This window comes from Giraffa tippelskirchi, chromosome 10, assembly GCF_054371585.1.
Source record: "Giraffa tippelskirchi isolate mGirTip1 chromosome 10, T2T-mGirTip1v1.2.pri, whole genome shotgun sequence".
Classification (NCBI taxonomy): domain Eukaryota; kingdom Metazoa; phylum Chordata; class Mammalia; order Artiodactyla; family Giraffidae; genus Giraffa; species Giraffa tippelskirchi.
In genome coordinates, this window is record NC_137284.1 from 9,763,733 (window position 1) to 9,790,982 (window position 27,250).

A 27,250-nucleotide genomic window follows, 5' to 3' on the forward strand; every position below is an offset into this window, starting at 1 on the left:
CTTGAACTACTGCTGGATGTGCTGGAAAAACACTATTGATGTAAACTCGTCATCCCAGAAAAGGGACCTGATTCCAAGTGGACATACTAGAACATCTACAAGAGGTTGATTAATCATTAATGAAATGTCAGAAATGCCCTTTGCTATTTTCCAGTTCATTATATTACTGTTAGTTTTTGCATTTTTGCCATGAGCATCTGGTTAAATATCAAAATTCTGCAACATCAATTTTTAGAGTGGTAGTATCCTAAATTGTGGTCTTCCTTGGTTCATACGGTAAAGAATTTGCCTGCAATGTGGGAGTTCTAGGTTCAATTCCTGGAAGATCCCCTGGAGAAGGGAATGGCTACCTACTTCCACCAGACAGAGGAGCCTGGAGAGCTATAGTCCATGGGGTCGCAAGGAGTCACACACTACTGAGCGATTAACACACACATCCTAAATTGTATTAAAATTATCAAAGGATTATAGTGAGGATTATATGAGACAACCAGAGCACAGGCTTGGCAGTTCAGTTCAGTTGCTTAGTGTCTGACTCTTTGCAACCCCATGGACTGCAGCATGCCAGGCTTCCCTGTCCATCACCAACTCCCGGAGCTTGTTCCAACTCAATGTCCATCGAGTCAGTGATGCCATCCAACCATCTTATCCTGTCGCCCCCTTCTACTCCTGCTTTCCATCTTTCCCAGCATCAGGGTCTTTTCCAAGGAGTCAGTTCTTCGCATCAAGTGGCCAAAGTATTGGGAGTTTCAGCTTCAGCATCAGTCCTTCCAATGAGTTTTCAGGACTGATTTCCTTTAGGACTGACTGGTTTGATCTCTTTGCAATCCAAGGGACTCTCAAGTCTTCTCCAACACCACAGTTCAAAAGCATCAATTCTTTCGCGCTCGACATTCTTCATAGTCCAGTTCTTACACCCACACATGACTACTGGAGAAACCAGACTATACGGACCTTTGTCGGCAAAGTAATGTCTCTGCTTTTTAATATGCTGTCTAGGCTTGGCAGGGCTGTAGAATTCACTCATTCATGGAGCAATTATTTATTGAGCTACTGTTACTGCGGGCAGTGACTGGTGGATGGGTGAGGGAATGAATGTAAGAAAATACGCTCACAGGGGACTGGAGGGTCTCAAAGCCACTCCCACGTTACCTTACCTGGCTCCTGACCACCGGCCACGCGCGCTTGACACGCCGGATATGACGTCACCCACTCCCGTGGTTCCCAGAACTAGGCAATGGGACCGGAAATTACCCAGAGCGAAGGGGGTGTGCAGACTGACCGGAAGTGGGCCCAGACGGGCACTGCCAGCGCTAGCTCCCGGGAGCCGCTCGAGACGAGTGTGAGGAGGGCGGGGCACGGGGCGGGGCCGCTGCAGGGGCGGGGTTTTCAGACTGGCGGGCGGGCGGGGGGCGGGAACCTCTTGTCCCCGCCGGACCCCGCCTGCCCCGGCGGCGGCGGCGGCGCGGCCATGAAGCTGAAGCTGAAGAACGTGTTCCTCGCCTACTTCCTGGTGTCGATCGCCGGCCTCCTCTACGCGCTGGTGCAGCTCGGTGAGCGGGGCGGGGCGGGGGTGCGCCGAGTCGGCCGAAGGGCATCCCGCCGCTGTGCATCCCGCCCTGGGGATGAAGCCCCGCGCAGACCCCATTCATCCGGCTCGGTCCTCCGACAGCCCCTCTGCGACCCCCGGGCGCAGTCCCCTCTCCAGAACGCACCGCGGCTGCCCGCCGCACCTCGGGCGAAATCAGACTCCTTCCCAGAGCCTGCCAGGCCCCGCGTGATCCCGCCGCCGTCTGCCTCTCTAACCCCGTGTCCCCATCCCTTTCGCTCGCTCTGCTCCAGGCACACTGGCTTCATGACAGTTTCTCGAAAACCCCACGCTCGTAGCTGTCAAGCACTTAACCTGTCTCCTCTGCCTGTAGTGCTTTTCTCCCAGCTCTTCTCCATCTGCCTCTTTCTCCTTCAGGTCTCAGCTCGCTCACATGTCACTGCCTCACAGAGGCCTTCCTTGACGACCTTAGCTAAAAGTCACTCTTCTTACTCTGGGTTCTCTTTTAAGTCTCCCTCCTATTTATTTCCTTCATAGCCCTTACCACAGTTTCTAATAATTTTATTAATTTGTTTCTTTGCTTAGTGTCCAGCTCCTCCACTAAACTGAAACCTCCATGAGGGCAGGGACCATGTCTGTTTGGTTTCCTGCTGCAGCCCGGGCACCTAAGGCAGTGCCTCCCAGGAGGAGCATTCAATAAATATTTATCCAGTGATGGAATCAATGAATTTAATGAGTCTTTGGTCACACAGCCAACGGAACAGATTGAACCCTGCCTCTTATGCAGGGATTTAGAGACTGGGCCACTGCATGATTCTCAGGTATTTGAAAGACTGCCCTATTTTAGGAGATCAACTGTTTGTTATGCTTCCAGAAGGCAAAATTAGGCCCAGCAGGTAGAAAGGATGGAGGCAGGTGATCAGCTTAATAGACACATGAAAATTGTAATGGATGGAATTGTTAAAGTTGGAGAGACGCTGCTAATTAAGGCAGCGAGTTCCTCACCACCCTAGGTGTAGAAAAGCTGTTAGAGAAGTGTAAGGAGAGCCCCGAGTTGGCTAGTTGAACAGGAAGCTTAATGGCCCTTTGGGATGCTGAACATCCTGTGGTTCTCTGCCCCCATCCCTGTTTCCTGGGACCAGGCCAGCCATGTGACTGCCTCTCTCCCCTGCGGGCAGCAACGGAGCAGCTTCGGCAGAAGGATCTGAGGATTTCCCAGCTGCAAGCCGATCTGCGTCGCCCACGCCCTGCCCCTGCCCAGCCCCCTGAACCTGAGGCCCCGCCTACTATCTATGTTGTCACCCCCACCTATGCCAGGTATGGGCTCTGACTACCTGTCTCCGCATGGACCAAGAGGCTGGGGTCGATGATGAGTTTCAGGAGGCACTGGGCAAGGGGATGTTCCTCAGGCTAAGGCACTGCCAAATGTCAGGCTAAATGAACCACATCATTACTCAGAGATCTTGGGGAAATTGTTTTTTTTTCTATTACAATAGACGGGAGGACTTCCCTGGTAGTCTGGTGGTTGAGACTCTGGGCTGCCATCGTGGGGAGCACAGGTTCAATACCTGGTCTGGAGCTCTAGGATCCCACATGCCACGTGGCGTGGCCAAAGATAAAGGATATAGACAGGGATGTGCCATGAAGCAGTGTAAAAAATTCCTGAGAAATTTTAAGATACAACAATAAAGTTTCAAAGAAATTCTGAACTTGCCAAGGGAGTTCACTCTGTCTCCTTAGGGAACCTTTGGTGAGGAAGTTTGAGAACCCCTTGATTAATGTAGAGAAGGACTTGGCCATACAGTCATACTGTGGTCTAGAAATAGTTACACCAGCTGTTATTTAGTGTGTTTACTCTCTGCTCCACACTCTGCTAAGTGTGTTCTTTTTTTTTAAATAAAATGTAGCTTTGTTAGTGATACAAACCAACTGGGGAATGTGGTTTTGAAAGGAGCTAAAAGGGCTTGCTGACATCTGCCTGGAATCAGATGGCTGGCCCACCTAGGCTAGGCATCTTAAGACTCTCCCCTCTCCATGCACACACTGCCAACCCTGGGGCGGGCAGGCCCATCTGAAGGACAAAGAAACTTACAAGAGACTCAGGGATGATCTTGGTTAAATCATTTTGGCCTAAGAAGGCACTGCCCTCTGCCCAGCAATGACAGACATCAGGAGACAGTGTCTAGAAGACTCTCCCACCACAGACTCCAGTTTTGTATTGTCTACAGAACCGGAAATCAAAAGGAGACTTGGACTTCTCTGTTAGTCCAGTGGTTAAGACTACGCTGTCAATGCAAGGGGCACAGGTTCAATCCCTGGTTGGGGAACTAAGGTCCCACATGCCATGCAGCATGGCCAAAAACATAAAAATGAACATAACAGGGCAGGTGAGGGAATTCCCTGCTGGTCCAGTGGTTAGGCCTCTGCGCTTCCACTTCAGGGGGCACGGGTACCGTCCCTGATTAGGGACCCAAGATCTTACAAGCTGAGCTATTCAGCCAAAAAAAAAGAGCAGGGAGTTTGGGTGCTGGTCAGGGAAATGTCATGAGGGTGCTAGGAGTGGCCCAGAAGAAGACATACGTACCTGCTGGAGTGGGCAAATGGTGGCCACCCCTTTCCCTCCTGCATCTTGCCCCCTGCAGGTTGGTGCAGAAGGCGGAGCTGGTGCGGCTGTCCCAGACCCTGAGCCTGGTGCCCCGGCTGCACTGGCTGCTGGTGGAGGATGCTGAGGGCCCCACCCCATTGGTCTCGGGGCTGCTGGCTGCCTCTGGCCTCCTTTTCACACACCTGGCGGTCCTCACCCCCAAGGCCCAGCGTCTCCGGGAGGGTGAGCCAGGCTGGGTTCGGCCCCGAGGTGTAGAGCAACGGAACAGGGCCCTGGACTGGCTCCGGAGCGGAGGGGGTGCTGTTGGGGGAGAGAAGGACCCACCCCCACCAGGTACCCGGGGAGTCGTGTACTTTGCTGACGATGACAACACCTACAGCCGGGAACTCTTTGAGGAGGTGAGCACTGGGACGGGGCTGGGGAAGCAGGCCCGGTGGGACCCGCTTCATCCTTTTCCCTGGGTGGGGTGTGGTGGGGCAGAGTGACTCAAGTGGTCCTTGCTGCTACTCCTCTTCCTCTGGGCCACTTCCTGTCTGTCTCTTCTTTCCCGACTTCTGATAGATGCGCTGGACCCGTGGTGTCTCAGTGTGGCCTGTGGGGCTAGTGGGCGGCCTTCGATTCGAGGGCCCTCGCGTACAGGATGGCCGGGTTGTCGGTTTCCACACGGCCTGGGAACCCAACAGGCCCTTCCCGGTGGATATGGCGGGATTTGCGGTCGCCCTGTCTTTGCTATTGGCTAAACCCAATGCCCAGTTTGATGCTACTGCTCCTCGGGGCCATCTGGAGAGCAGTCTCCTGAGTCACCTTGTAGATCCCAAGGACCTGGAGCCACGGGCTGCCAACTGCACTCGGGTAAGGGGATGGAGGTGGGCATAGAAACCCGGTTCTGGGATGGACAGGAGGTGGGAGAAGTAGAATGAGGCCCTGCGGAGCAGGATCGAGGATGGGTGTTTGAACAAGGAGAGACCCTGCAGAGCTTGCTTACTCTACTGAAGGGGAAGTCAGAGAAGGAAAGTGGTCTCCTGGCACCCCTGAGACAGAGAGTGGGTAAGGGATTAAGCCCCGTTTCAGAGGCACTGGCTTCCCTTGTGGCTCAGATGGTAAAGAATCTACCTGCAATGCAGGAGACCTGGGTTCGATCCCTGGGTCAGGAAGATCTCTTGGAGAAGGGAATGGCAACCAGCTCCAGTATTCCAGCCTAGAGAATTCCATGGAAAGAGGAGCCTGGTAGGCTACAGCCCATGGGGGTCGCAGAGTTGGAAATGACTGAGCGACTGACACTTTGACTTTCAGAGGCACTAAAGCCTCCCCCTCACCCTGCCCTTCATACTTGGCAGCCAACATGGTGTGTGTCCAGGAGGTGGAAGGATCCATTCTATACTGAGTGCCCCAGAGGCTTGGCTGAGGCTGGGCCCAGTTCTAACTGAAATCTCCCCGGACAGGTTCTGGTGTGGCACACACGGACAGAGAAGCCCAAGATGAAGCAGGAGGAGCAGCTGCAGCGGCAGGGCCGAGGCTCAGACCCAGCTGTCGAGGTGTGATGGCGGCCTTACCCTGCCCCCCAGCTCACCAGGCACAGAGCTGTGGGACTGGGCCCCTGGCCCGCCCAGGATGTGGTTTTCCAAGTCCTGACCCCTCAGAGCCAGGAGCGGCCCCTCCGCCCCTCCCCTGGCCTGCCATGTGGCACTGCCCACAGGCTAGGGACAAACAGCCCTCCTGTTGAGCCAGACTGGCCCTGTCTGGGGCGGAGCAGAAAACAGACAGACTCAGGAGGGAGGGCAGCTGAGTCACTGGGTAACTTATTGGGGCTGGGCATGCGCTGGGGGGGCTGGAGGAGCTGGGCTGGACCTCCCCACCTGAGCATGCTGACCTCCCCCCTCCTACCTCCAGAATAAAAACTCTCAACCTGGTGGGGCCTCTGTGTTCCTTCACTTCCCACATCAGGTTCTTGCATTTGATTCTTACCAGGGTCAAAACCTTTGGCACCTGGCTTCTCGATCAGATGGAAATCAGTTCTTTCAGGGCCCCCCACCCCCTTGAAGAGAAAGATTAGGAGCTTCAGTCCAAAAGCTTTATTGAGTCTGTGCACCAGAAGCAGCCTCCAGGCCTTCCCATGTCATTTCCACCACCTTGGTTTTGTTTCTTTTCTGTTCCCTGGTGGTTCTGGCCATGGGCTAGGCCCTAGGACACCTGATTTTCCCTCCTACCCCAGTCCAGCTCACTGACTATCCTTAACCCTCTAATCCCAGATTCCCCCCTCCCTCACAGGGAGTCTATAAGGAGTTGTGAGCTTTCCAGTCTTGCCCATCCCTCCCTTCCCCCCACCCCTATCCCCACTTTAAGCTCTAGGCCTCAGGTAGACCCTCCTTGGGAGGTTCCTCTTCTGGTGGGGCCTCCCCAGGTGCTGGCCTGTGGGCCCCCGTTCCCTGTAGCCAAGCTGTTTTCAGCATGTCTTTCAGCCCAGCAGGAAAGAGGTAGCCCTGGGCCTCTCCCTCCCCATCAATGACTCCTCCAAGCCCCTCCAGTGCCGTCTGCAGGTACCGCAGGCCCAGAAGTACCAGAGTCTGTGGGGGGAAGTAAGAGGCAAGAGGTCAGCGAGGGTCAGCAGTTCCAGGGGCCTCTGGGTTGCAGACGGTGAGGAGGCCTCAGACTCTCTGCCGACTCACCTGCAGCAGGAAGGTAACAGCCAGCATGTTGCCCAGTGTGCTTGCCAGCCCCTGCAGGTGCCCTAGCAGCACCTCGTGGCATCCTTGGGACCAGAGGTTGAGGTTGGGCTGTCGGGGATCAAAGAGGGGGTGGGCGTGGGGGTCTGAGAGCTGGCTTTGCAGGCAAGGTCTGGGTGAGTGGGGATTACAGCAGGAGAAAGGGACCCCATCAATCAGATACAGGCCTTCCACATTGCTCTGGATCCGGCTGCAAAGGGAGGGGCAGGGGTGTTAGGATATCTGGAGATAGAGGCCTGGGGGAGAAGCTGCAGGGCACAGGAGTTGAGAAGGGCAAAACGAGGGAAACATTTACCAACTGCTTTACTATGCCAGGCAGGGGTAATTCACTTATCTTTACAACAGCTCCGTAAGATGGTAGTTTTATCATCTCCAGTTTACAGACACATGGGCCCAGAACAGTTTGGTACCATGCCCTGGATCACACAGCTGTTGCCCCATTCCCTCAACCACTAGATGAATTATTGCTTATCTGGGTAAGGTGGGGTTTCAAGGAAAGAGAAGAAGGAAGAGGAGAAGGAGGGGAGAAGCAAATCACTCACTCAACCACGTCGTGGTCACTGGGATCCAGGTAACGGTTGCTGACCCACTGGATTCCAAACCAGTCCTTGTAGCCACGAAGCCCGCAGCAGTGGTACCTCAGCTGCAGCTCATCCAACAGCCGTTTGGCTTGACAGCGTCCGGGCACCTCTGTGTCCTTGTAGTGAGCCAAGGCAGACCCCAGGCCCTCCTCCAGTCCTGTGTCCAGAGTCCCAGGTAAAGCCAGGGCTAGTCCCAGGGCGAGGACCAGGAGCCCCCCGCCCCCTGCTGTGCCAGCCACCAGCAGTGGGCCCAGGACCCCTCGCCAGGGAGGGTATTGTTCTGCATCCAGACTGGCCCGGCTAGCTCCTGAACCCACCAGTCCTGTGCCCAGAGCCACTGCACTGGCCGCCAAAGCAACCTGGGGCAGGGCAGAGAATGGGCAGGAGGGAGCCAAGAAGGTGCCAAGGTGCCACAGCTGAACCAGGAGGTGCCCGCTACAGAGGAGGGTGAGGCCACCGACCAGCACAAGCAGCCAGGAGAGGAGCCAGAGCCCCTGCGCCAGACGGATGCGGGGCTGGAGGGGCAGGACCAGGGGCAGCACCGGCGCCATCTCCCATCTCTGCCCGAGGGACAGCAGAGCTGTCAGGGGCTGGGGTTGGCCGAAGCAGGATGCTGCGTCAGCCCGGCCCGGCTTGAGCTGGGCTAATGCCACCCTGACCCCAATACCCTGGGCATCCTCCCGCCACAGCCTTAATAACCCGCCGCCTGGGTCCCCAGCCAGTCCCAATTCAGGATGCCTAGGCTTTGCCCCTGAGGGAAAGCCCCGCCCCCGGGCAAAGGGCCGATTTCGTGACCCCGCCTCTGCCCCCTCGCGGAAGTGGGGAGGGGCTGGTCGGTTCTGACCCCCAGAGGCTAGGGGCTAGGGGCGGAGACCTCCGGGCCCGCGCTCCTTCCCGGGTCCCCAGGGAGTCTGAGGGCCAGGATCCCGGAAGGGCCTGGAGGGCGGTGGCCGGAGGGTACCCAGGGCGTGGGGGGTGAGGGTCAGAGGGTTGGCCCCGCCCCCGTAACGAGCCGCGAGGCCCGGACAGGGAGGGGTTACCAGGCGGCCCGGCCCCCCCCTCGTCCCGCCCCCCCTCCCGCGCTTCCTGGCGGCTCCGCGTCCGGGGCCTGTTTGTGCTGCGGCGCTGGGGCCCGGGACGGCCCCGCCACCCCACCCCCGGGAGCCGAGAGCGGCCCCGGGAGAGTCCGAGGCCCCGGCGAGCCCCAGAGCCTGCGGCCCCCTCCCCACAGCGCCCCCTCCAGGCCCTTTGCCCGCGCCCGACAGCGCCCCCGGGGGGGTGGCTCGGCTCCCTCGCGCGCGCGCCCCAGGGTGCTTCCCCTTCCCCTCTCCCTGGCCATGGCCCCCGCGGCTTAGACGCCTCCTCCTCCGCCGCCGCCGCTCGGAGCAAGCCGGGGGCCGGATGGACGGGGCCGGGGGGCCCGGTGAGTACGGGGCGGGGCGGGCGGCGTGCCCCTTCCCGGAGCGCCGGCCGGTCTGGCGCTGCCATTGCCCGACGGCTGTCCCGGGCGTCCCCGCGTGCTCCTTGGCCCCAGGGGCTCCGAGCATCCTCCACTGTTCCTCAGGCCGCTCCCCCTAGTTACTTGGGTCCTCCAACTGTCATTTCGGACTTCCCCAACGCCATCCTGCCCCCCGTGTTACTCTGGGCTCCTCCAAAGTTTCCGTACCTCCTGTGTTACCCTGGGCCTCTTTCCTTGCTTTGTTGGGTCTTTTTACTCCTGACTCCCTCTGTTACCCTGGAACCTGCGCTGGGACCTCTGCTCTCCGCTGCTAACCCTCTCCTGTCACTCCGGACCTCTTCTCTAATGAGTCCTCAGGATGACTGGACTCTTGAGTTCCCCGCTTCAATCCTGGTACTCCCTCGCAGTTTCTCTGCCTTCCCGGGAGTCCTGCGGTTACTCTGGGCTGGGCCCTGTCGTCCCTCACCCAGCACTGCGCCTCCGTCTGTGGTTCCCACGTTCCTCGGCAGAACTCCATATTTCCCCTCTGGTACTCCATGGTACTCCCTGTCTTTGCGGAGGCTGGGACAGGCAGCAGGAAGGGAGCTCTGCCAGGTTCCTCGCCTGCCCTGCCAGAAGGAGGCCCTTGATCCTTTTCCCACCGTCTCCTCCCCTCTGGGAGCGCTTCCAAGCCTGGAGTTGCTTGGAGGGGGCAGTCCTATTGGACAGATGCAAAGTTAGGGGGAGAGAGAATCCCCTCAAACCTTTCCCCAGGTGTATTGGGGGGGACATGCTGACTGCTTCTTGCCCCTTTCCCAGGTGAGGGCCCTGCTCAGGAGGCCCTGCAGTCCTTGAGCCGGCGGCTTCAGGTGCAGGAGAAGGAGATGGAGCTGGTGAAGGCAGCCTTGGCAGAAGCTCTTCGCCTGCTGCGGCTGCAGGTGCCCCCCGCCTCCCTGCAGGACCCTGGCACCCCGGGCCCTCCGAGGGACAGGTATGCATGTGGTCACACCCTCCTCCTCCTCCTCCTCCTCCTCTTCCTCGCTGGGGCCTCTAGGGCCATCAGGTTGATGCATGTCTCCCCAGCAGCCCCGCAGTCCCCCCAGGACTGCCACCCACATGCAGCCCCTCCTTGGTGAGCCGAGGCACCCAGACGGAAGCAGAGGTGGAGGTGGAACCATCCCCTGGCCCCCCCGGGCTGAGCAACGGGCCCCCAGCCCCTCCGGGGGGCAGTGAAGAACCTAGCGGGACCCAGTCTGAAGGAGGGGGCAGCAGCAGCAGTGGCACGGGCTCCCCCGGCCCCCCAGGGATCCTCAGGCTGGCTCAGCCCCCACAGCGCACTGACACGTAAGTGTCCTGTGGCCGAGGCTGGGAGGGGAGGGCGGATAGGGGAGCCCGAGTGGAGGGAATGACGTTCACCTGCTCTCTGTGCTCTGCCCAGGCCACGGAGAAATTCTTCCTCCTCATCCCCCTCAGAGCGGCCTCGCCAGAAACTCTCCCGGAAGGCAGCTTCCTCGGCCAACCTGTTATTGCGGTCAGGGAGCACAGAGAGGTGGGCGAGGCTCCCCCGCCCGCCCCACCCCCGACCCCACCCCACCCCAGGCTCAGGTTCTGGACTTTCCGCATCCCTCACCTGGCTTCCCTGGGTGGGGTGGGGGGCCTCATTGCCCAACAGGAAGAAAGGAACAAGCGCTCCTGGGGCGCCTGCTGTGTACCCGGCACTGTGCCAACCCCTCGACCTCCTCCATCTCATTCAGTCCCCACGACATCCTTGGGGGGTAGGTGGTCTCATGCTGTTCATTGGCCAGGTGAGGAAGCAGGCTCAGAGAGGGTAAGTCATTTGCCTGGGGTCACAAAGCTAGAGCCAGGATTTCAACCCAGTCTTTCTGACTCCAGTTGCCTCTGCCCTCTCCACCGTATCACAGCATCCCAAGAGGGTTTTCCAAAAGTGTTCATGGTTCCCATGGGTGCCTCTCCTCAGAATTCAGCTCTCTTCCTCCACCCCAGCCTACTACACTTTAGAGAGCAAGAGGGATATCCCAGTGGATTGTCTCAGAGTGTGTACAGGCTCCAGGACACCTGAGTGTTCATTCTCACCCTATCCTTGGCCTCTCCTTTATTCTTGGAAGAGAGATTGTCATCTTATTATCCTCTAAGGACAGTGATCTCTGGAATTCACCTGTCACTTTCCCCTTGAGAGATAAGGACTTTCCTGCTGACCTCTCAGATCCCTGAAAGGCAGGGCTGATGGACCTTCTGGAGTCACTATGGGCCCATTTTACAGATGGAGAAATGAAAAGGTTGATAGGCAGAAGCCTGGTGGTCTGGAGGAAAGTGTCACCCCACACTGCCTCTTACAGCCATGCTTGGCCCATTTAGTCTCGGTCTTCTCACTCCTTACATGGGGGCCCATCTACTCCAGAGCCCTCGCTGCTCACGATACAAACTTAAAGCGTGCAGAGGTGACTGTGATCTCTAGGGTGATCTCCTTTCTTGTGTCCTGCCCCTCCTCAGTTGTGTCTTGGGACCTGACCGCAGTCCCTGTGCTTTTCTCTCTGCCCAACAGCCGTGGGGGAAAAGACCCCCTCTCCAGCCCCGGGGGACCTGGCTCTCGGAGGAGCAATTACAATTTAGGTATGTCCAGAGGGATCTGGAAGAACTTGGCTGATGGGGTTGGGGCTACAGCCCCAGGAGCTGTTTGCGGGGGAGCTGTGAGGTATGGTGGCTGGAGCTCTGCCCTGACTTTCCTAGACGGGAAGCTGAAGGATGGTGGTTGACACCTGCTCCTTTTCTCTGTAGAAGGCATCTCAGTGAAGATGTTCCTCCGAGGCCGCCCCATTACCATGTACATCCCGTCCGGCATCCGCAGCGTGGAGGAGCTGCCCAGCGGCCCACCCCCGGAGACCCTCAGCCTTGACTGGGTGTATCCTGCCCCCTTCAACCCCCTGGCAACCACCCTTCCCATCATGGAACCTCCTTGCCCCCTGCTTTTTGATGGTTTTCTCCATCTGCAAGACCTCTGAATCCTCCCCTTCTATCCTCTGCCAGTGGTGCTGCTGGTTGGAGCTCTGTCTTTCTCCCTTTTCCTCACTGTGCCCTTGATCCAGCCCTTTCCTTGACCGTGATCCCCACTCCAGGTATGGGTACCGGGGTCGTGACTCCCGCTCTAATCTGTTTGTGCTGCGCTCTGGGGAGGTGGTCTACTTTATCGCCTGTGTGGTGGTGCTGTACCGGCCCGGGGGAGGCCCTGGGGGCCCTGGAGGTGGTGGCCAGAGACATTACCGGGGGCACACGGACTGCGTTCGATGGTAAGGGTCTGAGGGCTGGGGAGTGGGCAGCTCAAGGCGTGGGGATGGCGGGCTTGGCAGAAAGAGGGTCTTGGGTGGATGTGGAGAAGCAGGAGAGGAGAGTGGGCCTGCTCCTTTGCAAGCCCAGGGACGGTGTCCTGGGTGGTCTTGAGAGACCGACCCCCTTCCCTAGAGTGTCTCCTCCCCCACTTAGCCTGGCTGTTCACCCCGATGGTGTGCGTGTAGCCTCAGGACAGACAGCCGGCGTGGATAAAGATGGAAAGGTAAGGCCACGGTCAAGCACCACAGCAGACAGGGTGGGATCCCGGCCTGGCCCTCCTTTACGCCCCTGACTCCTTCTCCTCCACCAGCCCCTGCAGCCTGTGGTTCACGTCTGGGACTCCGAGACACTGCTGAAGCTGCAGGAGATCGGACTGGGGGCCTTCGAGCGGGGTGTGGGGGCCCTGGCCTTTTCAGTTGCGGTAAGCTGGCCTTGGCGCCTCGAGGCCCCCATTTCCTTGTCTGGGAACCCCCTTCTTGTACTTCACCAGGAAGCCTCAGAAATCCTGGCCTTCCTGAGCCCCGCCCAGCTGGTTCTCCTAAGAGACATGTGGCCCCTTCTGCTCTCTCAGCCTGTCATGGCGCCCCTCGCCTAATTTAGACCATGAACCCCGTGACCACCAGGCCTCACTCGGCCCCTCCGGTGTGTCCTCCATCCTCAGGATCAGGGCGCTTTCCTCTGTGTGGTGGATGATTCCAATGAGCACATGCTGTCAGTGTGGGACTGCAGCCGGGGCACGAAGCTGGCTGAGATCAAGGTGAGGTGTCCAGGGGGCCTGGCGGAGCGCTGGGCATGGTGGGGGTGCAGAGAGCTCCAAACTTCCCAAACACGAACCTCCCTTCTGGCCAGGTCCCCTGGAGCAAGCCTCCTAGCCTCTCTGAGGCTGTGAAGTGGAGACACAGAGGTTCTGACCTCATGAGGGACAATGTGTTAGGCATTAGTGAGTGACTGAGAATGGCGCTCTTAGGGGACCAGGGCCTTGGAGGAAGGGTTGTCCTGAGGGTTCTGGACCTCAGTAGACCAGTCGTCAGGGTGCCAATTGAAGAGAGTCTGGTAGAATGAAGGTGTACAGGGCTTGGGGTGGCTGAATCTAGTATCTTCCCTTCAGAGTACAAATGACTCAGTCCTCGCCGTTGGCTTCAACCCTCGTGACAGCAGCAGCATCATCACCAGTGGGAAATCCCATGTCCACTTCTGGAACTGGAATGGTGGAACAGGGGTTCCTGGGAACGGGACCCTCACCAGGAAACAGGGTGTCTTTGGGGTGAGGCGTGGATGGGTGCAGGATGCGGGGGAAGGCAGAGTGCAGATGAAAGCATTGGTCTGAGTACTATAGATCCTAATGCTACCCAACTCCCAGTGGTCCCGTGACTTGTAGTCTTTGCCTTACCCTTTGACCTCTGCTCTCTGCTCGCCTCGCCCCTAGAAATACAAGAAGCCCAAGTTTATCACCTGCTTTGTGTTCCTCCCGGATGGAGACATTCTCACTGGGGACTCAGAGGGGAACATCCTCACCTGGGGGCGGAGCCTCTCAGATTCCAGGACCCCAGGCAGGGGCGGGGCCAAAGGTACGTGATGGGGGTGGCTAGTACTGGATGGAAGGCTAGTTCCCCAGAGGGTCTGTGAAGACAGAGGAGAGGATTTCCCATCCTTTTACCTGGGGAGTTGATGGGCTCTGTCAGAAGCTGGGGCTCTCTAGGCGGCCAGAATAGAAGGGTAGTGGGGAGCATGGCAAAGGGAGGGGGCTGGGGTTTTGGAGTCCGCCAGGTCCTGGGTTCACCTCTAGTTCTGGCCTTTAGGAAGTTATCTCACTTTGAACCTTGGTTGTTCAGTCTGTAAACTGGGGAGAAGAGACAAGGATCAGAGACAGCATTCTGTGGGCACTCAGCAACTGGGAGTTATTACTCTATTGTGACCGCCTAGGCTGCTCTTGTTCCCTCCTTTCCTGCACCCTACAAGTATGACCACCCGGACTTTGCCAACAGAGACCTATGGGATTGTGGCCCAGGCCCACGCTCATGAAGGTTCCATCTTCGCCTTGTGCCTCCGGCGGGACGGAACTGTGCTGAGTGGTGGTGGGCGGGACCGCCGGCTGGTCCAGTGGGGGCCCGGGTTGGTGGCCCTTCAGGAGGCGGAGGTGACGGCTGGCCTGGGGTCAAGGGAAGGAGGGGGATGAGGAACAGGCAAGGGGACCCTGACATTTTGCCCACCCGCCCCCTGCAGATTCCTGAACACTTTGGGGCCGTGCGGGCCATTGCAGAGGGGCCTGGCTCTGAGCTGCTGGTGGGCACCACGAAGAATGCGTTGCTGCGGGGAGATCTGGCCCAGGGCTTCTCCCCTGTAATCCAGGTTGGGGGGGTCAAGGGTTTCGGGGAGCAGGGAGGGAAGAGCTGTAGGGGAGGGGCAGAGATGACAGCCTGTTCTCCGCTGCAGGGTCACACGGATGAGCTCTGGGGGCTCTGCACACATCCCTTCCAGAACCGATTCCTCACCTGTGGCCATGACCGGCAGCTCTGCCTCTGGGACGGGGAGGGCCATGCGCTGGCCTGGAGCATCGACCTCAAGGTAGAGAGCTCTGTGTCCCGGGATCCTTGCTGTCACACTCACCGTGACTTCTGTGGCCACCACTCCTTCCCCAACATCCGCTTCCCTTTTGCTCCCAAAGGCAGCCACCTTGTACTGGTGTGACTGTACTGCTGCTAAAATATTTATTTTTCTGTACTGATGGTGCCAGTGTCCCTGAATACCCTGAATACTGTCTGCCTCCCAACCCCTAGACCTCTTGAGCCAGCAACTGATGGTTAATCTCTGGCACAGCTGGGGGTGTCAGTTCTGGTGGCTAAGTGTTTTGAGTAGCACCTCTGTTTAGGCTCCAGAGGCGCCCTGCCTGCCATCCCAGGTCTCCTGTCCCTCTCCTCCTTGGAAGAGGGGAGGCTTTGCCGTTGTTATCAAGATGACAAAGTATCCATCTTAGTTCCCTCACTCAAAAGGCATCTTCTTGAATTCACCTTCTCCCCCCTCCCAGGAGACTGGTCTCTGTGCTGACTTCCACCCCAGTGGGGCAGTTGTGGCCGTAGGACTGAACACAGGGAGGTGAGAGGGAGCCAGAACTCCTGGGAGGGGAAAGCAGGAGGTATGGGAAGGGTTTCTGGTAATGGGGGGGCGATGGAGGATTGTAATCGCTGCCTGTTCAGGAGCCCCAACTGCATCCTCCCACTCCTCAGTGCTTTTCCCTGCAGCCTGGGTCTCCCTTGCTCTCCTGTGGCAGCTGTCATCACACCCTCCCCCGTCCACTCCCCCTCCTCTGGGAGTGGAGGAGGTGGCAGCTCCGGATAGAGGAGCAGCAGGGATGGGCGGGGCATAAGGGAAAGTAACACAGGGAAGTGACAAGCTTACAGAATCCACAGAGCCCTGTCTTTGGGCCCTTGGACTCTTTTTCGGAAGGTATCAGGAGCCCCTCAGCTTTTATCTGCTGTTAGCCCCTTCCCGCTTCCCAGCATATGAATGCAATGGCAACCTCCCTGTCTGTATCATAGCGTTTCTTTTGGTGCCTCTGAGGCTCTCTTGACTTGCCAACTCCCACCCTGCTTGGGACAGGTATCCTCACACCTGTTTTCCACCTCCTTTCCTTCCAGGTGGCTGGTTTTGGACACAGAGACCAGAGAGATCGTGTCTGACATCACCGATGGCAATGAGCAGCTCTCAGTGGTCCGGTACAGCCCAGGTGGGAGCCACCTCCACCCCGGACCTAGACTTATCCCTGGCCCTTCCCTCTCTGAGTGACTGTCTTTGTAGATGGGTTGTACCTGGCCATCGGTTCCCATGACAACATGATCTACATCTATAGCGTTTCCAGTGATGGTGCCAAGTCCAGCCGTTTTGGCCGCTGTGTGGTGAGGAAGCTGGGGTGGAGGGTGGGGCATTGCCATAGCAGGTAAACTAATGCCCTTCTTGGGGGGGGGTAGGAAATGGTGGCTGCATTTTTAGTCTCTTGACCCTTGCTCCCAGGGTCACTCCAGCTTCATCACTCACCTTGATTGGTCCAAGGATGGGAACTTCATCATGTCCAATTCTGGGGACTATGAGATCCTTTACTGTGAGTGACAGTAGGGGAGGGCATGAGGAGAGGGGAATTGGGGTGGGTTTTATTTATGTGTGTGGGCTCTTGGTTGGGAGGGGATGAAGGAAATGTGGGGGAGCTCCCAGTAGAGGGGCAGTCAGATAGGGGTTGGAGATGAGTTTATACACACAGGAGAAATGTCATTTGGACAGAAAAACCACACACACAGTTTAACACCATGTCTTGTTCCCACCAGGCCTCAAGAGAGTTGAAAAAGGTACTAGGAAAAAGATTGTTTTGGAAAAGTTTCTCAGGACAGGTGTGGAGGGGTTGACTTATCTAGAGAGGAGAACTTCAGATGAGAACTCAGGAAGCACAAGGGGCTGGGTTTTGCCCTGGGCTGAGGGCTACCACCCTGACCAGATCACATGCCGTGGCCTCAAGCCAGTCTTTCCAATTTGGCCTCCCATGTCATCCTCCCCATGGAGGGCAGAGTGAGAACTGAGCTGGGAGGGCTCCCTCTCCCCAGGGGACGTGGCTGGAGGCTGTAAGCTGCTGAGGAATCGGTATGAGAGCCGAGACCGGGAGTGGGCCACCTACACCTGCGTGCTGGGCTTCCATGTCTACGGTGAGCAGGGGCACAGGGCCGTGGAACCTTGCGGGAGTGTAGGGGGACAGGGCGCAGCCTGCCTGGGCCTCGGAATGCTCACATGTGTAGCGGGTAGACGTCAAGAAACGGGCAGATCCAGCCCAAGAGGGCACCCCGCCCCCCAGCCGGCCCTTGGGACTGGGAAGGATTGCCTGGAACGTGGTGGGTGGGTGGCCGGGCTGCCTGAGCTGGGGGGGAAATGGTGCAGCTCTGGACCGCGGGTGGGGGCGGGGAGGTCCGCCTGAGGCCGGCTGCTGTGATAGGCGTGTGGCCAGATGGCTCGGATGGAACCGACATCAACTCCCTGTGCCGTTCCCACAACGAGCGCGTCGTGGCCGTTGCCGACGACTTCTGCAAAGTGCACCTCTTCCAGTACCCGTGCGCGCGCGCCAAGGTGAGGCCTCCCGGGGCCTCCGGGGCCGGGCGGGCGGCCGGGGTCCCGCGGCCGCTGCAGCTCCACCTTCTCTCCGGCCCAGGCGCCGAGCCTCGTGTACGGTGGTCACGGCAGCCACGTGACCAGCGTCCGGTTCACGCACGACGACTCGCACCTCATCTCGCTGGGCGGCAAGGACGCCAGCATTTTCCAGTGGCGAGTGTTGGGCGCTGGGGGCACGGGACCGGTGCCCACCACACCCTCTCGAACCCCTTCCCTGTCCCCTGCCTCCTCTCTTGACGTCTGACCCCTGCCGGACGGGACCCACCGGCCCTGCAGTGTGGCCCTGCCCACCCAAATCCCCCAGGACCGGGTCGACCCTGTCCCTCGACTTCGAGACATTCCCAAAAGCGCATTTCCCCCGAGGGGGCGAACGGCACCCCTGCACACACTGTATAGACCCGCTGGCTGAGCCGGGCAGCCCCAGCCTGGGCCCTGACTCCCGCTGCCTGCTGAGGGGCAATAAACCAAAAGCAAAGTCGCCTCCCGGTCCTTTTGTGGGGCGCGGCTGGGCGCCACGGGGCTTTAATGGGGGTGGGGAGGAAGGCAAAGGGGAATGCGGAAAAGGTGAGGGAGGGTGGACTTTCCATGCAAATAACAGGCAAAGCCGCTTGCAAATAACTGCGAAGCGCATAGGCGCTTCGAGTCTTTCGCGGCCGCAGGCGGAGCTGCAAGACTCCAGCTAGGAGAGAGTTAAGCCCAACTCCTCTACCCGCCCTCGGAGGCGGGGGCCAATCCGCAACGGAAATAGCCGAGTGCCGGGCCGCGGTTGGCCGGAGGGAGCCGAACTTCTTCCGGAAGTAGCCGAGCTTTGCGGTCTTGCTCTCCGACCGGAGCCGAACGCTGGGCCTTGTTCTCCGGATTCGCCGAAGGTGTTCCGGAAGGAGGCGAACCCCGAGGCGGGCCGGCAAGTCTTCGCGGCGGCCCTCAGAGTCCAACGTCTGGTGGGGTCGGCGAGGGCGGAGGTAGCTGCAGCCTGTCTCCGGTCCGGCGGGATCCGAGCTCGTTCCGGAAGAAGCCGAGCGGACCGGCTCCGGTCTCGGCGTCCCGGGCGTGAGGCTATAGAGGCGGCGGCGACGACAGCGCGGGCCGGGATGAGCCGCGACGGCTGAGGCTGCGGAGGCGCCGGCTGCGCGGGCCCGACTGAGACTTCTGCGAAGCGCTGGCCCAGCGCTCAGGGCTTCGCTTCGAGTCCTGCCCTCGGGAGCCTCCCGGACTCCTTTGTGCGGCCGGAGGCGGCGGCGGGAACGGCCATGGCGGCCAACATGTACCGAGTGGGGGGTGAGTACCGGGTGTTCGGGGCTCGGGGCGGGAGAGGTTGGGCGCTGGGGTCTGAGAGACTCGGCTCCCAGCGGCGCGGGGAACCGCGTCTGGGGCGGCGTGGTCCCGAGCGCGGACCGGAACCGGAACCGGGAGCATGGGGAGCGAGGGCGCGGGGATCGCTACGCGGCCGGGCTCCGAGACTCCCGGGGAGGCTGCGAGCAGCCCGACGGCACTCTCCGGGCAGTGTCCGGGCCGCCGGGGTCGTGGAGTGGGCTTGCGAAAGTGGTTCCAAAGGGGCTGACAGGGCAGGCAGGGGGCGCGAAGGGCAGGGGCGACTGCTTGGCCACCAACGGGGGAGCGGCCGGGAGGTTTCCTCTTCCCAGGCGTTATTGTGCGCCTCGGTTCGCAAAGGTGGGGGCCCTGCGCAGGAGTGAACAATTGCTCGCTTGACCGAGACCGGGATGCAACTCCCATCGCTGAGTTGTGGGGACTGCTGGGGAACCCCCTGCTTCTTGTCTCCTCCTTAAGGCTCACTTTTGAGCGGAGGATCTGATTTAAGAACTGGGTGATTAGGGTTGGAGGGTGGAACGTCCCTCCATTATTTTCTGCTAGCCTGTACACTTCCACATTTCAGCGTCCTCTCTACCTAGACCCTTATCTCCTTTTGGTCTACTCAGGCCTCCTTTCGCTCCTCCCACTCTGGTGCTAGACTCTCCCATCTACTCCTCTGATCTTCCCGGTTCTTCCCCACCCCCTCCTACAGATTACGTCTATTTTGAGAACTCCTCTAGCAATCCTTACCTGGTTAGAAGGATTGAAGAGCTCAACAAGGTGAGTGGAGCAGAGGCCCGCCACTCCCCCCACCCCCCACAGCCTCCGTCTTCTTTTTTCAGAGATCTGTAACTTCAGGTGAATGAGAGACGGAGATAACACAAACCCTGTCCTAAGTACCCATTCATATTCATTCATTCATTCATTCATTCCACGCATTCAGGAAAGGCTATTGAGAGCTTAGGGGGAACTTTACTGTTCTGTTTTTTGGGGGGCCAAGGAAAGAGATTTGAAAGTCTGTCTTTAAATGTGAATCTCTTGATTCATAATTTCTTGAGTTTTTCTTACATTCTTTAGAAACTTGTTCACTGATGTTCGTCTCTTCTTTATGCATTTCCACTTTCAAATGATTAGTTTTCACCACCGTTTTTTCTCTCCTTAGACTGCAAATGGAAACGTGGAGGCAAAGGTTGTGTGCCTTTTCCGGCGGAGGGACATTTCTAGTAGCCTCAACAGCCTGGCTGATAGTAATGCCAGTGAGTGTCTTTGTTCCCACCCCCAGTTTCCCTGTCTCCCCCTGCCCATGATCTGAAGCCTGGGCATGTCCCTGCAGGTGTTCTCCTGTAGCATGCCCAAGGCAGGGGTGAGTTTGGGGGTGGGAAGTGCCTGGTTTGCAGAGCGAGGCCTGTTTTTACATGTTGGGTTAGAAGCAAGGTGGAGAGGCCATGATAAGGAAAGCCAGAATTTGGCCTGTGTGTGAGTGTGTATTTGTGAGTTTGCCTTTGTGAATGGTGTATGTAAAAGAGATGATAGTATTTAAATCAGGGATGAGGAAGCACTTTAGAGAAGCAGACCTCTGGGGGGACAGTTTCGGTTATGTTGGGATAATAGGTGGTGACTGCGAAGGTCAGGTGAAGAGAAGAGACTGTACTAAGAAGTCTGCATAACAGGAAAGCAGGTTTTTGGTGTGATCATGGGGTGGTAAGGCTACACTGATGGGAGGAAATAGGAAGCCAGAAACATTTTCTTGCACTTTTCCTCCTATTCTCATCTACACTAGCTTCCTCTGTACTCCATTTTACATCTTTCCCTTTTCTTTTCAGCCTATCCTGCTTCTCTTGATGCTTTCATCTTCATTTTAGATACACAGTCTTCCGTTTTCATTAGTTTCTTTTTCCTTTCCTGCTTTGGCTTTCTTTCCCCTTCTTCTCGTCCTTCGTTTCTAAATTATTTTCCTTTTTTTAGTCTTCTTTGAGCATTGGGCGTGAAGGGGTTAACGTGGACCTGGGCCGACCAAGTTCTCTGGCCCTCTGGGGTTTCCAGCCCTGTCTGGCAGGGGCTGACCTTGGTCTTGTCCAATCGGAAAGGCTGTGGGGGGTGTGGTCCCCCTTGCCTTAGCACAGGGTTTCCGGAGCACACAGGCAAGGGGTGGAGCCTACTACACACCCCTGCCCCCCCCTTCTCCTTGAGGTTGGGAACAATGCACCAATGAGCCTGGGCCTGTGGCTCTTCTGCCCCCTCCCTGTTTGGTTGGCACCCAACCAAGTTAACCCTTTCCACTAAGGTTTCAGGGCAAGTTGCAGCTCCTTAGGGAGGAAGGTGTTGGCACTGGCTTGAGAGGTACTGTCCTTGCAAGCCCCCAAAACAAACTATTATTAGCCAAGTAGAAAACAAGGGAGTTAGGGTTGCATGTAATGTTTAAGAGCAGAGTCTCCTGAAATTTTCAGAGGAACTGGTAAACACAATCTTGTGTGATGCATTTATTTATTTTCACTGAATTTCTGGACCCCAGGTTAGTTTAGCAAGAAAGAGACAAGTGCGATATTCTTGCTGGGCCTGGTGTGGGCAGATTTGTGCTATATGAGTGGTATCTGAGCATTGGCATCTGGGTTTGGTGTGTGTTTCTGTGGCAGCCTTGTACTCTCAGCGTGTATGTGTTCAGTTGCTCAGTTGTGTCTGACTCTTTGTGACCCCATGAACGTAGCCTGCCAGCTCCTCTGTCCACGGGATTTCCCAAGCAAGACTACTGGGAGCAGGTTGCCATTTCCTTCTCCAGGGTTTCTTCCCCACCCAGGGATCCAACCCTGTCTCCTGCATTGATTGGCAGGCAGATTCTTTACCCCTGAGCCACCTGGGAAGCCTCTTGTACCCTGAGCAGCTCTTCCATAAGAGCGCTCATTAGTGATGAAGAGTTGGGAGCACCTGTGATGGCGACAGGGGAGGGCTAAGAGGTAAGGGTGGTGTGGTAAGGATATGGAAGGCAGGTGCCTGGGGAATGTGAGGAAAACATTAAATATTTTCCCTGGGTTAGAGTTTTTAAGGTGGCTTCTTTCTGAATTAGTTTCTGACTTGCTTTCTTCCTCCTAAATCTCCCAGGGGAGTTTGAGGAAGAATCGAAGCAGCCAGGGGTGTCGGAACAGCAACGACATCAACTGAAGCACCGAGAACTTTTTCTTTCTCGGCAATTCGAATCATTACCAGCCACCCACATAAGGTATGGGACAGTCAGGGCCACTGTGGCTTGCATGCACTTATTTAGAAGGTGGAGAGGAGGGGCTGGTGTGTGGGAGATGCCGCGCAGAGGAAATGAGCTCACCCAGGGTTTTCTGACCTCTCTCCTGTAGGGGGAAATGCAGTGTGACCCTCTTGAATGAGACAGATATCCTGAGCCAGTACCTGGAAAAGGAGGTGAGAAAGAGGTGTTGGGAGAAGAGGGAGGGAAGTGGGTATTGCCCCAAAAGGCAGGAAGGAAGTCTGACTGGGATGAGGTACAGGTTGATAGGCTGCCTATCTTGGGAACTCCGGATAACCCCTGTGCCCCCTGCCTACGAGGACTGCTGCCCCACTTACCTTCTCTCTTTCTGTCTCCAGGACTGCTTTTTTTACTCACTGGTGTTTGACCCTATGCAGAAGACACTTCTAGCTGATCAGGGAGAGATCCGAGTTGGTTGCAAATACCAAGCTGAGATCCCAGATCGCCTGGCAGAGGGTATGCAGCAGGAGAGACTGGGTTATGACCACTGGGATATCTTAAGATCAAAGTCTCTGAGTGGTGGTCCTTGGCTTTGTGTGGTGCCCAGTCTGCGTGGCTCTGTGTTAACGACCCGAGCAGAATGGGACCTTAGGAACCTGAAAGGCAGATGGGCACACTGGGAAGAGAAGTCTGAGAGTTAAGGTGGCCAATACAATCCAAGGAGGAAATGAGGTGTTATTGTGTCAAGACACCTGTTTTTCTCCTGGATAATACCATTTCCCCACTCCCCAGGAGAATCTGATAATCGGAACCAACAGAAGATGGAGATGAAAGTCTGGGATCCAGACAACCCTCTCACAGACCGGCAGATTGATCAGTTTCTTGTGGTGGCCCGGTGAGGGGTGGGTGGATGGGGAAGATGGGCTGTGGGCGGTGTGGACATAGTTCTGAGTCATGTTCTTAAGAGATGGACTTTAATTATTTTTGGCCTGGGTGTTGTCCTTTTTTTTTTTTTCCCCCTCATCTGGCTTGGTTCCTCAGCCCACTCGGACTTTCTTCTTTCCCTGACTTCTCACTCTCTCCCTTAGAGCTGTGGGGACCTTCGCAAGAGCCCTAGATTGCAGCAGCTCCATTCGGCAGCCAAGCCTGCACATGAGTGCAGCCGCTGCCTCCCGAGATATCACCCTGGTGAGCAAAAGTTGGTGGGTAGTTGGGTAGGCTGTGTTTTGTGGGGACCTGCAGAGCCTCGGGACTCTGCAGGGAGGAGGTTATCTCTGAGGTGGGGGGGCGGAGTACTTAAAGAGCAGCAGGGGAGAGTGCTGAGAGTTTCAGGTCATCAGTATTGCTTCCCACCTTTCCTGTAGTTTCACGCAATGGATACGTTGCAGAGGAATGGCTATGACCTGGCTAAGGCCATGTCGACCCTGGTGCCCCAGGGCGGGCCAGTGTTGTGTCGGGATGAGATGGAGGAATGGTCAGCCTCAGAGGCCATGCTGTTTGAAGAGGCCCTGGAGAAGTACGGGAAGGATTTCAATGATATTCGCCAGGACTTTGTAAGTGGCTGGAGCTAGGAGGAGAGGTGGAAGAGGTGGCAGATGAGGGAACCAGGCTCTGGGGCCAGATCCCAGCTCACCCTTCTTCCCTCCGTCTCTTCAGCTACCCTGGAAGTCACTGGCCAGCATAGTTCAGTTTTATTACATGTGGAAAACCACAGACCGATACATTCAACAGGTAAGGTCTGGGCTGGGGAGACTGGACCAGAGGCCCCCTGCTCACCTCTGCCTTTGAAGTTGATGACACCCCACCCCCACCCCCCGCTGAGATGCTCTGATCCTTTTTTCTTTTTCTCCTTCCTGCAGAAAAGATTGAAAGCTGCTGAAGCAGACAGCAAACTAAAACAAGTCTACATCCCTACCTAGTAAGTATGATGGGTAGGGGAGACTGGTATGTTTCCTTTCTCTGCCCCTAACCTGTGCTTTCCTAAGTGATGGGGGGTGCGCAGGAGATGGGGGCAAATTATTATGGGGACAAAGGGGAAGTCTTTCCTTGACCAGTTTCTGGTTTCTCTCCCATTAGCACCAAACCAAACCCTAACCAGATAATCTCTGTGGGCTCAAAACCTGGCATGAATGGGGCTGGATTCCAAAAGGGCCTGACTTGTGAGAGTTGCCACAGTGAGTTCCAGTGAGGGATAAGGGATGCCGGGGGTGAGTGGGGTGTTTGCCTGAGAGGCTCAAGTGGCATTTACCTCCTGACCATTTTCTCCTCTCCATGCTCCCACAGCCACACAGTCTGCCCAGTGGTACGCCTGGGGCCCACCCAACATGCAGTGCCGCCTCTGTGCTTCTTGTTGGATCTACTGGAAGAAGTATGGGGGACTGAAGACCCCAACTCAGCTTGAGGGGGCTGCTCGGGGCAACACAGTAAGGATGGATGAGGGGCAGGTTGGGGAGAGCAGTAAGCTAATTGATGTGAGCTTTAGGCGAAGGCCAAAACACCCAGCTCCAGTAAGGTGATGGCTTGACTGGGGGTAGTGGGGGTGGTACTTGGTAGTGGTTGGGGAGCCAGGTGGTCAGGGCAGCAACAAAGAAATCAGGCGGGAATAAACCCTCTGCTGACAATGGAAGAAGGGAGCCTTGATGACTGACTGTGTTTTCCCTTTATCCTATGTCCTTCCAGGAGCCACACTCGAGGGGTCATTTGTCCAGACCAGAAGCCCAAAGTCTCTCCCCCTATACAACCAGCGCCAACCGGGCCAAGCTGCTGGCTAAGAACAGGCAAACATTCCTGCTCCAGACCACAAAGCTGACCCGTCTTGCCAGACGCATGTGCAGGGACCTGTTACAGCCGAGGAGGGCTGCCCGACGACCCTATGCCCCTATCAATGCCAACGCCATCAAGGCAGAGTGTAAGGGCAGGAGTGTTGGGCTGGTGGCAGGTTCGGGGTTGCTGTGGCCAGAGACCAGTGTTTTCTCTGGGTGTTTAAGGACAGCAGGGGTAGTAGGCCGCAAGGATTTGTTAGGAGATTAGACACGGTTCCTTGGGACTTCCCTGGTGGTACAGGGGCTAAGACTCCACGCTCCCAATGCAGGGGGTACAGGTTCAATTCCTGGTTAGGGAACTAAGATCTAAGATCCTGCATGCTGCGACCAAAACAAAAAGACATGGTTCCTGGCCCCAGAAGAGACCTGAATAGTGATGGTCCTTCAAAAGCGCCCATCTTTGTTCTCCAGGCTCCATTCGACTTCCTAAGGCTGCCAAGACTCCACTGAAGATTCACCCTCTGGTGCGGCTGCCCCTGGCAGCTATTGTCAAAGATCTGGGTAAGGGATGGAGAGCTAAATGACTCCAGGTGGGGTTAGGATGGGGAGCTGCTAGGTGGTGTTTGGCTTTTATTATCAAGACCTTCTTTCCCCCTGAGTCCAAAGAGGTTTAGTCTTAACTGTACTTTTGTAGGATAAAAATGTTCTTCTCAGAAGCTATCCAGTATAATTGCATACTGATTGATAAGAACATATTCATATGTGACTTTTGAAATACTGCTAATTACTTGTCAGACTCCTCTTTGATCACTACTTTCAGGTATTCATAGGGAAAGTGTGAACGTTCTCTAAAGTTTCTTTTAATTTTTTTCTGACAGTGGCCCAGGCACCTATGAAACCAAAAACACCTCGGGGTACCAAGACACCAATCAACAGAAATCAGCTGACTCAGAACCGTGGACTGGGGGGGATCATGGTGAAGCGGGCCTATGAGACCGTGAGTAGGCCAAGTGGAGTTGGGTGGGCTTTTATATCTGATAGGTGTCTGGGAGTCCCCTCTCTCATTGTGTGGCCCCACCTTTTTCCAGATGGCAGGAGTTCCTTTCTCTGCCAATGGAAGGCCTCTGGCCTCAGGGATTCGCTCAAGCTCACAGCCAGCAGCCAAGCGTCAGAAACTCAACCCAGCTGATGCACCCAATCCTGTGGTGTTTGTGGCCACAAAAGACACCAGGTAGGGAGCCCGTCATGGGAGGGGCCGAGAGGTCAACAACCCAGATTGGTGGGTATGGGAAAGGAAATAGGAGTATCTGAGTAAGACCAGCTCCCCGAAGACTGGGTTGCAGGGGGGGATGCTAGGAAAAGATGGGCTGGAAGGTGGAATTGTAGTGGAATGTGGAGTTTCACCTTGACGGACTTTGGGTTTTTTGCTGCCTCTTCTCTTGCCGGCCAGAGCCCTGCGGAAGGCTCTGACCCACCTGGAAATGCGGAGAGCTGCCCGCAGGCCCAATTTGCCCTTGAAGGTGAAGCCACCGCTGATGGCAGTGCGGCCTCCGGTCCCTCTTCCTCCATCGTCACATCCTGCCAGCACCAATGAGCCCATTGTCCTGGAAGATTGAGCACTGTGGGGAAGGGAGGTGGGCTGAAAGCTAGAGGGTGGGTGCACAGGGCACCTGGTCTCCCTTCCCTCTAGTATCAAAGGGAATGAGGAGTGAAGGAGGGAGGGAGCAAATGAGTGTGTCCTTGGAGGGGTCAGGCGCCCTCTGGTGTTAGCACTTGGAGGCTTGTCCCCTTCTAATGCCTCTCCATGTCTGGTGATGGAGGGCAGACTGCAGGAACTTGGCTCACTGTGGGAACCTAGCCTGTTTTGGGGGGTAGGACCCACAGTTGTCTTGGACAGTTTTGGGGGGAGGGTTTTTTAATTTTTTAAAAATTTTGCCTCCCTTTGTGAAAGGGGATGGGGGAGGGGAAGAGGAAACATATCAGGTGGTGGTATCTGGTTGGGGGAGGGGGGCGTGCACTGCCATGACTGCCATGTCTTTTTTTTTTTTTTTCCTAATTGGGGGTTTCTCTTGCCGTCCGGTGTCCGGACTTTCCTAATTGGAGTTTGAGGCCCCTAAGCTGGTATCAGTCCCAGCCTATGCTCGCTCTTTCCCTCCCTCCCCTTGTCCCTTCTGCCTTTTGTACGCCAGTTCTCAGAAATAAAGACCTTTTGTCTGTTTTTTTAACCTCGGACTCTGTAATTGGTTCTTATAGTAACAAATAAAAAGCTGTTTTCTTCAGCTCCTCCTGGCTCAGCTATTCTCTGCTCTGTGTGTGTGTGTTGGCTTCTATAGTAGAGTGTGTGTGTCTGGTGACTTCTATAGGAGGGTGTGTGTGTGTGCGTGTGTGTGTCTGGTGGCTTCTATAGGAGGGTGTGTGTAGATGTGTTGGGGTGTATGTCTTGGACTGGGAAAATAAAGGACAAACCACAATAGAGAAGGTGCAGATGGGGCTTGCTCTGGGAACAGCTTTATGGGATATATAGCCTGGACAGGTGGCTTGCCCCCATTTTGCTTTCCTGTGGAGTACAGACTGCTCCCCAGCTCCCTACAGTGCTGC

General features: G+C 56.7%; 4 protein-coding genes across 11 annotated transcripts; 3 read left to right on the forward strand and 1 right to left on the reverse strand.

The window, feature by feature from the left end:
• The first annotated feature begins 1,447 nt into the window (after positions 1-1,447).
• On the forward strand, positions 1,448-6,064 carry B3GAT3 (beta-1,3-glucuronyltransferase 3). Of its 2 annotated transcripts, none has more exons than XM_081534778.1 (5): positions 1,448-1,553; positions 2,692-2,866; positions 4,192-4,552; positions 4,716-5,006; positions 5,597-6,064. In XM_081534778.1, the coding sequence occupies exons 1-5, from the start codon at positions 1,472-1,474 to the stop codon at positions 5,693-5,695; spliced, it is 1,008 nt and encodes a 335-aa protein (XP_081390904.1). In that variant the 5' UTR covers positions 1,448-1,471; the 3' UTR covers positions 5,696-6,064. The 2 variants fall into 2 exon arrangements, with proteins under 2 accessions (XP_081390904.1, XP_081390905.1); XM_081534779.1 differs by having other exon boundaries at positions 2,728-2,866.
• A 147-nt stretch (positions 6,065-6,211) lies between these two features.
• ROM1 (retinal outer segment membrane protein 1) lies at positions 6,212-8,234 on the reverse strand. Its single transcript, XM_081534791.1, has 3 exons — positions 7,420-8,234; positions 6,821-7,067; positions 6,212-6,718 (listed from the first exon to the last, which is right to left on the reverse strand). The coding sequence occupies exons 1-3, from the start codon at positions 8,007-8,009 to the stop codon at positions 6,500-6,502; spliced, it is 1,056 nt and encodes a 351-aa protein (XP_081390917.1). The 5' UTR covers positions 8,010-8,234; the 3' UTR covers positions 6,212-6,499.
• Positions 8,235-8,537: 303 nt separating this feature from the next.
• On the forward strand, positions 8,538-17,866 carry EML3 (EMAP like 3). Of its 7 annotated transcripts, none has more exons than XR_014066888.1 (22): positions 8,538-8,881; positions 9,716-9,887; positions 9,980-10,240; positions 10,335-10,445; positions 11,460-11,527; positions 11,693-11,816; positions 12,031-12,201; positions 12,395-12,464; positions 12,552-12,662; positions 12,903-12,998; positions 13,350-13,505; positions 13,668-13,809; positions 14,227-14,378; positions 14,465-14,590; positions 14,675-14,806; positions 15,267-15,334; positions 15,877-15,965; positions 16,037-16,134; positions 16,261-16,337; positions 16,831-16,929; positions 17,214-17,344; positions 17,427-17,866. XR_014066888.1 is itself a non-coding variant. In XM_081534780.1 (22 exons), exons 1-22 carry the CDS (start codon positions 8,860-8,862, stop codon positions 17,628-17,630), a joined length of 2,691 nt encoding a protein of 896 aa, XP_081390906.1. In that variant the 5' UTR covers positions 8,538-8,859; the 3' UTR covers positions 17,631-17,866. The 7 variants fall into 7 exon arrangements, 4 of the variants coding, with proteins under 4 accessions (XP_081390906.1, XP_081390909.1, XP_081390908.1 ...); XR_014066889.1 differs by having other exon boundaries at positions 9,983-10,240; XR_014066890.1 differs by having other exon boundaries at positions 9,983-10,240; positions 14,465-14,581.
• A 391-nt stretch (positions 17,867-18,257) lies between these two features.
• On the forward strand, positions 18,258-26,931 carry MTA2 (metastasis associated 1 family member 2). The gene is made up of 18 exons (XM_081534788.1): positions 18,258-18,664; positions 19,410-19,477; positions 19,860-19,953; positions 21,794-21,911; positions 22,042-22,105; positions 22,289-22,406; positions 22,683-22,785; positions 22,979-23,078; positions 23,255-23,443; positions 23,547-23,621; positions 23,750-23,808; positions 23,967-24,064; positions 24,174-24,313; positions 24,570-24,798; positions 25,124-25,213; positions 25,531-25,649; positions 25,741-25,883; positions 26,103-26,931. The coding sequence occupies exons 1-18, from the start codon at positions 18,637-18,639 to the stop codon at positions 26,266-26,268; spliced, it is 2,001 nt and encodes a 666-aa protein (XP_081390914.1). The 5' UTR covers positions 18,258-18,636; the 3' UTR covers positions 26,269-26,931.
• The last annotated feature ends 319 nt before the right edge of the window (positions 26,932-27,250 follow it).

Bases quoted from the DNA above. Each gene is read 5' to 3' on its own strand.
- ROM1 (XM_081534791.1), bottom strand. From the start codon at position 8,009: ATGGCGCCGGTGCTGCCCCTGGTCCTGCCCCTCCAGCCCCGCATCCGT. The intron at 7,068-7,419 runs GTGAGTGATTTG...CTCCCTTTGCAG, and splicing joins AGTGACCACGACGTGGTTGA to CCGGATCCAGAGCAATGTGG. The intron at 6,719-6,820 runs GTGAGTCGGCAG...TTCCCCCCACAG, and splicing joins CTGTTACCTTCCTGCTGCAG to ACTCTGGTACTTCTGGGCCT.
- MTA2 (XM_081534788.1), top strand. From the start codon at position 18,637: ATGGCGGCCAACATGTACCGAGTGGGGG. The intron at 19,478-19,859 runs GTGAGTGGAGCA...TTCTCTCCTTAG, and splicing joins GGATTGAAGAGCTCAACAAG to ACTGCAAATGGAAACGTGGA. The intron at 19,954-21,793 runs GTGAGTGTCTTT...TAAATCTCCCAG, and splicing joins CCTGGCTGATAGTAATGCCA to GGGAGTTTGAGGAAGAATCG.
- EML3 (XM_081534780.1), top strand. From the start codon at position 8,860: ATGGACGGGGCCGGGGGGCCCG. The intron at 14,379-14,464 runs GTGACGGCTGGC...CGCCCCCTGCAG, and splicing joins TGGCCCTTCAGGAGGCGGAG to ATTCCTGAACACTTTGGGGC. The intron at 15,966-16,036 runs GTGGGAGCCACC...CTGTCTTTGTAG, and splicing joins AGTGGTCCGGTACAGCCCAG to ATGGGTTGTACCTGGCCATC.
- B3GAT3 (XM_081534778.1), top strand. From the start codon at position 1,472: ATGAAGCTGAAGCTGAAGAACGTGTTCCTCGCCTACTTCCTGGTGTCG. The intron at 4,553-4,715 runs GTGAGCACTGGG...GACTTCTGATAG, and splicing joins GCCGGGAACTCTTTGAGGAG to ATGCGCTGGACCCGTGGTGT. The intron at 5,007-5,596 runs GTAAGGGGATGG...CTCCCCGGACAG, and splicing joins GGGCTGCCAACTGCACTCGG to GTTCTGGTGTGGCACACACG.